The sequence below is a fragment of the Stegastes partitus genome, unplaced genomic scaffold (genome assembly GCF_000690725.1).
Source record: "Stegastes partitus isolate 25-593 unplaced genomic scaffold, Stegastes_partitus-1.0.2 Scaffold1696, whole genome shotgun sequence".
Taxonomy (NCBI): domain Eukaryota; kingdom Metazoa; phylum Chordata; class Actinopteri; family Pomacentridae; genus Stegastes; species Stegastes partitus.
In genome coordinates this window covers 109,395-116,564 of record NW_007579427.1, presented here as the reverse complement: position 1 = coordinate 116,564, position 7,170 = coordinate 109,395, and the positions used below count along the sequence as shown (strand labels likewise).

The window sequence follows — 7,170 nt, the reverse complement described above, 5'->3', positions numbered from 1 at the left end:
CTGGAACCATGCCTTGGCCCGCTCAGTCACCAGATCTACATCCAGCTGAAAACCTGTGGAAACCAACAAAGGCTAAATGGAGAAGCACAAGCCCACAAACAAAGCACGTTAGTGTGAATGTGAGCAGCAGGAACGGGCTGCTGTGGCAGCAGAACCATGTCAGAACCTGGTGGAGAGCAGCCGAGACGCATGGCTGCAGTCATCACAAACTATGGTTCTGCCATCAGGTACTAAGTCCTGTGCATCATGTGACTGAAACAGACAGAACAGGAACCATGGACCGTCTAACAGCTCTGGTTCTGGCAGCACAATGCCATAGCTGCTGGTGGAAGAACTTAGAACCAAGAAACCCTGGAACATGTCTGATACCAGCTCTGAAGTTAAAGTCTGACCAGCTGGTTTTTTTTTTTTTGTTATCATTATGTGTCCAAATGGACCTTTAGTGGTACCAGGTGGGAAAATGAACAGGAAGTTGAAGAAAACAGGGTGATCTGATCCGGTTTCCATGACTGTAAATGACCTTTTTTTTCTTCATTTTTCACATTGAGTCATTTGCTAATTATCACTTTACTTTATCAAATTAAGGAAAATCTGTAAAATAACTGAATTTTTCAAAGAATTATTGTTGAAACTGTATTTTTTTTTAAGTGCAATTTTTTCACAGTGCGAGGCCCAAACTATGAGAAACCGATTCTGGACGGGTTTGTGCACAGACTTGTGGCAGAAAGCAGTTCAAAACCTGTAGACGAGACTTGAAGGGAGGTTTTTGTGTCAACACCCTAAAATACGTCTCTGTAGTTCACATGCACTCAAAAGCAACAGCAGGAGAACACAGGACGGAACAAGTCAACATTTATTTGCATCAACAAGAAGCATCAGAATAAAAGCTTTAGTGCTTGCATAAAAATTATAAAACACAACAACAGAACTTTATTCCAGTGACTCCGTCTCTTAATCTCACATTCATCTGGTAGAAACGCTGAAACCATCCAACAATAAAAAAAAATCAACCATAAAATAACAGATTATCAGGCTACAGTCTTGTAAAATCCCAACATGCTGTGTGAGACAACATTTCTAATATGATAGAAAACCTGCAGGTTAAAAAAAAAAAAAAAAGAAGCTTGGTTTTGCTGCTTCTAGCCAACAAAAAGTCTCTCTTTAGCCCAGTCTGTCCCTCCAGTGCCCTCTGGCATCCCTCTCTTCCTTTATTGTTTCATATTTTGCAGAATTGCAGCAAGTAATTACCGTTTGACATCCGTTGGTTTGTTTATGTGAACATGTGAACAATGTAAAGACTCTGGAGAGTAACAGCCGTTTACTTGAAGCTCCACAGAAACACACATGTCCTCATACCATCCTGTGTCTTTGCAGCTGAAAATGGATTTTTTTCTTCCTCTAATGCATCCAGTGTGTCAGGCACAAGGAAACTAACACAAGATTCTCAGCTCATTGCCAGAAGAATTTAGGCTCAAAGTCCAAAAGTCACCTGGCTGACTCCTATTTTCCTGCTCAGCTGCAGACAGGAAACCTTCCTGCATCACTCAGCTGCAGGATTTTGGTTTCGTCTTTGCCGCCTGAACTGTGATTGAATCCCTGAGAGCATGAAGCATAGACAGTAGACACCATGTGCTGCTGGTAGTTTAACACGCTGTGTTTGGAAGAGGACGGCACCACTGGCTCCAACCAAACCTCCTTTAGATTTCACTTCATTTACCTCTGACTAGTGACGGTTTGTGTTTTGTGATAAATAATGAAGATTCTGGTTCTGATTCTCCCTGATAATTTTTTTTTTTTTTTTTAAAGATATGGCTTCTAAAGACAAGTCTCCCTTCTTGTGCGATTGATTTAAACTACAGGATAAAGTTTGGGCGGGCAGGACGTGGCAGCAGCCCGCACAGAGTTGACTTTCAGCGGGGATTAGGAAGCAGAGGACCTTTTGTCCTTCTGCCGCAGGTGGATCTTCATGTGCCGCCGCCTCTCGTCGCTCCGGGCGAACTTTCTCCCGCACTGGTCGCAGGAGAACGGCTTCTCCCCGGTGTGCGTGCGGATGTGCGTGGTGAGGTGGTCGCTGCGGCTGAAGTTCCTCATGCAGATGCGGCACTGGAACGGTTTGTGGCCGGTGTGGATGCGCAGGTGTCGGCTCAGCTCGTCCGACCGGGAGAACCTCCGGTCGCAGCTCTCCGCCGGGCACGGGTACGGCCTCTGATGGACGGGCGTCTTGCTCGGTCGGTTCGGGTACTTTCTGGGTCTCAAGATCGGCCTGAGGGGGAGGTTCTGGTGGTTTGGGAAAGCGGCGGCCATCGGACCGTCGGCGGCCGGCGAGGGCGCACCGAGCGTAAAGTTCCGGATGGTGTTGAGGGGCGTGAGAGGCGGAGGCACCCGGAGGGAGTCCAGAGGGTACGGCAGGGATTTCCTCTCCGGGAAGGCGGTCTGGATGTCTCTCTGGCAGCTCTGCTGATAGAACCCTCCGTATTCGGGCATGATGGAGAGCAGCGCGGCGCCGTCAACTGTCGGTTTAGGCGCAGAGTTGTAGGACGGAGGCGGGTGGTAGGACACGGCGCAGGTGGACGTGGCCAGGTATCCCCCTGCCGACTGGTCCTGGTACATGTCCCCGCCGCACGAGTAGGACGGCGCCGGGTGAGGGTGCGGGTGAGAGTGAGGGGGCGCGTACATGTGGCTGATGTCCGGCTGGCCGTGCGCCATGGTGCCGTCCCCCGCGTCCGCTGCCTCTCCGCCTCCTCCTCCCGCGTAAATATCTGGCGAAGCTGAGGGCGATCCAGATAGCGTGGGCGGCCCCGGGGTGGCGATGTCCGCGCTGACCACGTCGATAACGTCCCCCGGTGTCCACGGTCCTCCCGCACTTCTGGAATCCACCGAAAACTTGCCGGTAAACGCCACCGGGTGCGTGCGTAAAGTTGCCACGTACTGCGCCAAGTCACCCTGGAGAGGCAGCTCAGGTGCGCTCTTCTCTCCGAACAGAAGGTTTCCTGGAAAACAGAAAAAGTACACTCAGTTAGAATGCAAATTCAGAAGAACTTGAGTTTTGCATCTTTAACATTTTACGCACAAGGTGATTGGTTATTATCTGGGTCATTTTGCGCAGCCACAAATTCTTACCGCCTCCATTCTCATCAGGTTTCCCTTCATGTTCCTCCTCCCCTACAGCCTCTTCTTTGAAAACCATCGAGGTTTCTGTGTACACATCTTTAGGAATATTATCGACAATACTGAGAGAAGCAGAAACTTCATCGACTATTTTCGCCGTCATTCCGTCTTTGAGATGATTTAAATTAATTTTATATTTAAGTGTCCGCTTTGCTGCCTAAGTGGCTCTCAAACGGAATGAATATTTCCCCTCATTTTGTCTGTTCCGCCTCTCATCTCTTGTAAACAGCTCCTGGACGGTGCGGGATGGTTATAAAGGGAATCTCTGGGTGTCCCGTTGCGTCATTTACCAAATATGGACTTGGGGTTCTTAAAAAAAAAAGAGGGAACTCCAGAAATAGGACTGGTGGAGGTTGCCGTGACGAAACGTGGAATAAATCAAAAGACCTGTATCCTGTTAAAGTAAATAAAGGCCAGCGTCCAGGTGATGGCTCAGTTTGAATTAGATTTCTGACTTTCATCACAAACACCGGAGCTTCTTGTTGCATTTCAGCCTCATTTAAAGGGAACAAAAAAGCTCCATCGTTCGGAATTCCGGTCACACTTTCTCCATAAATGGATTCTCCGGTGAGGTGAGAGGAGCGCTGTCTGCTTATATGGCTGGTATCCGGCTAAACCATGTTACACTGCGTGTCTTGGTGCCAGCTGAGCCCACACACTGACTGCACGGACCCATTTGTTTTCGCTGCTGCCTTGTCAGGAGCAGATTATTGCTCTGAGTCCTGCTATTGTTGGCCCCCTTTGAGATAGATGGGCTGATTGCTGGGAGGATAATCATTTAATTCATTTCCTCGGCGAGCCGCTTGGCCCTGTTGTACAAAAATGGAGAGGAGATTGCAAAAAAAGAAAAAAAAAAGCCTGCATTTATAATTGAGTGTTAAAGCTGCGATGGAGACGTCAGAGCTGCTGCTGAACTCAAATGAAAAAAACATAAATCTCGTTTTCACTTCAGTTTTTGCACTGAAGCATCATTTTTGATTAAAAAAGCACAAAATGTTCTTACTGTTGAAATCAAATCTCTTTGGGATTAAATTAAGATTTTAGAAAATGTGTGGCTTCTTATTGTCCTATTCTCAACTTATTTGAGTTCATTTCTTTTCATTTCAGCCACATACTGACATCTCACTGTTGTTCTAGGAGGCACTGCATTTATTCTCTTATTATGTAATTTTCTTCTGAGCAATATCTGGTACAAGAATTTCTTCCAGGATTAATAAATACTTAAACTAATGATATTTATAGGAGAATGCTGGCTTATTTAATCCTGCTGTGTGTCACATTGATTGCGGTTCCTGTTTGTAATTCAGGGAAACGAAGACAAAACTGCATATGTTGATGCAAAAAACACAAGCTCTGCAGCTTTCCACCAAAAACAGATTTTTATTTTTTAGCGTGTTCTTTCCCTCCCCAGTTCGGCTGAAAGGAAACAGAAATTATCTGCCTTGAACGGACATTTAACGAACTGCATGTCTGCTCTGGTCACCTGCATGTTCTTGTATTGGTTTATTTCCATTCATAAGTTGGAGACAAGACGCTGAATCAAATGGAAGAAGGATGGAGGCATAAATCTGTTCCTGCCACACTGCTCTGTTGCCAAATTACAAAAACTTGACCAACAATGACTCAAAAAATGCCATAAATGATAAACTTGTTTGCCGTTTAGTTTGTCCAACATGACTGGAAACTTCTCAAATTTGTCCAAAGGGACTCCGAGCCTGTGCAAAATGACTGAACATTTCTGCAAAATGACAAATCAGAATGTGAAAAACTGCAGTAAATGTGTCCAAAATCACTCAAACATCGTCCAGAATAACTCATGTCCACAGACAAGAAGCTGAATCAAATGGAAGATGAAACTCAGAGGATGGAGGCTGGTGGTGCTTCTGCACCTCTGCTCCCAACACAAAAGCTTGTCCAAAAGGACCCAACAGGTATCCAGAGTGACTCAAAACTGGCCAAAAATGACATAAACATGTCCAAAAATGACTTGATATCGCTGCAACGTTACAAATATGTGTCCAAAGTGGCTCATGTCCACAGACGAGTGACTGAAACAGAAAGCGAGACCCTGAGGATGGACGCTGGACGACGTCTGTAAACTGTTGGTGTTCCTGCTCTGCCGAACTCTGAGGAGGAAAACTGTTGCTGCACAATGTGAAACTGCTGAAAGGAAAGACGTCAGGAATCTGCAGCTTTGAGCAACAACCTGCAGGTTGTTGCTCAAAGCTGCTCCATGCTCCATGGAGTTTCATGTCCACAAGAAGACGGAGACTCTCAGCTCTCCATGCAGCAGTAGAAGCTGTTGTAAGGAGGAAAAAGTCATTTTATGTGCTGAACATCTGCAGCTCCAACACACACTGAACTGAGAGCTACCCACAGACTCACAGGGAAACAAAGCCGGTGTGCAGGTGATCAGCAGCTGATGTGTAACGCAGCTAGCGACATGTCCATCCGTGTGCAGAGTGCAAAGTTAGCATGACTCAGAGACACTGTGGACGTATTACTGGAAAATACAGTGAAGCTGAGTGTAAACCCTGGACAGTGTCTGAAACCCGCTGATAAATCTGTAAAACCTTTATTGTATTTGTGAAAATGAAAAAGAGATTTCTGTGTATTTTTACCTCTGGACCTTATCAGATGAGTTCTAGAGCTTAAAAAACAAACGAAAGCGCAGAAGTTTCCCCTTTTGCATTTTCACAAATACAATAAACGTTTCACAAATCAGAGACGGAAACTTTCACTTCTCTGAGACAACTTTGTCCAGATTTGAATCGTCTATAAAAAGCAGTTTCAGATCACAAATAGCATCAAAGCTTTCACAAAACTGAACGTGGGTTTCACACAACACTCATCACTTCATCTGATTGTGGACAGAAACTCAGACATTTAAAGTCACATTTACTCCACCGGGGGCTGTTTCCAATGTCTTCGTTTAAACTCAAAGGTTGCTTTTCAGATGCACTTTTAATTAAACTTAATCTTAATCGCTGAAATCGAGGCAAAAACATGAGATTATCATGTGAGCGGCAGGAGTGAGGTCTGAATAACCTCCAACAAACTGTCACCTGAGCGAATTCAACAGAAATGAAACACATCGATGCTGCGTCTGTTTCAACCGCAGCAGCACCAGTCGATCAATCTCTGAGCCCCTGCAACATTCTGGAAATTGGATTTTAGCAACAAATACAGCTTGGTTCTGGTCCAGGATGGACAGATTTGCAGTCTGAAGGCCTCATTGGAAGGTACAGCGGAAACATATTCAGGCTAATTCCTCCAGGAGACACTGACAGTGGTTCATGTAATCATTCACGTGAAAAGTTTCTGCACGTAAGATACTAGACTGCACAGATGACATGTATTTGATGTCAGGAAGGTGTATCAGAGGGCGTTTCTGAGGCTGTCCTATGTAAATATTGGGAAAGAGTGTTTGTTAAAGGCCAGAAACATCCATCAATGTGTAGAGAAAGCTCCGAAGACGCTACTAATAAGGTATTGTCACAGTCTTTTACTTCAGGAGTTTTTAGTTAAACTGAGATTTTCCTGACTTGCAAAATGATCTTTTAAAATTGAGAAATACCACATGTGAGTCAACTCAGCATAAGTCGTACGGGTGCATGATTTTTAAGGAACCGTAGGGTGCGCTGAATGGGCCAGAACATTTGGCTGACTTCTGGGAATCCTCTGTTGTGTTTTCAGTTTGAACCCCAAGCAGCTCTCAGACATTTTCTTTGTTTTTGTCACATTTTTCTTCACTGTGGGTTCATTTTTCACTGCAGTATAAACCACACCTCTATGGAAACAGAACAACCATGAAGAAGGAGAGAGAAATATTAGACAACAAATCCAGACCATGTCTTTAGGTGCAGCGGCTCTGGAAGCGTCCACAGAAGCAGATGTGTGTTTGGACAGCTTCTCTACTGTGAACCTCTCAGAGCTCACATCAATAGTTAATTCTTCTAAACCAGCAGCATGTCTGTTGGACCCCATTCCCACTAGACTGTT

General features: G+C 45.2%; 1 protein-coding gene across 1 annotated transcript; it reads right to left on the bottom strand.

Annotated features, from left to right (window-relative positions):
- Positions 1 to 835: 835 nt before the first annotated feature.
- On the bottom strand, positions 836 to 3,271 carry LOC103372111 (E3 SUMO-protein ligase EGR2-like). Its single transcript, XM_008301670.1, has 2 exons — positions 3,121 to 3,271; positions 836 to 2,990 (listed from the first exon to the last, which is right to left on the bottom strand). Exons 1-2 carry the CDS (start codon positions 3,269 to 3,271, stop codon positions 1,921 to 1,923), a joined length of 1,221 nt encoding a protein of 406 aa, XP_008299892.1. The 3' UTR covers positions 836 to 1,920.
- Positions 3,272 to 7,170: the final 3,899 nt, after the last annotated feature.

Bases quoted from the DNA above. Each gene is read 5' to 3' on its own strand.
- LOC103372111 (XM_008301670.1), bottom strand. From the start codon at position 3,271: ATGACGGCGAAAATAGTCGATGAAGTTTCTGCTTCTCTCAGTATTGTC. The intron at 2,991-3,120 runs GTAAGAATTTGT...TCTGTTTTCCAG, and splicing joins ACCTGATGAGAATGGAGGCG to GAAACCTTCTGTTCGGAGAG.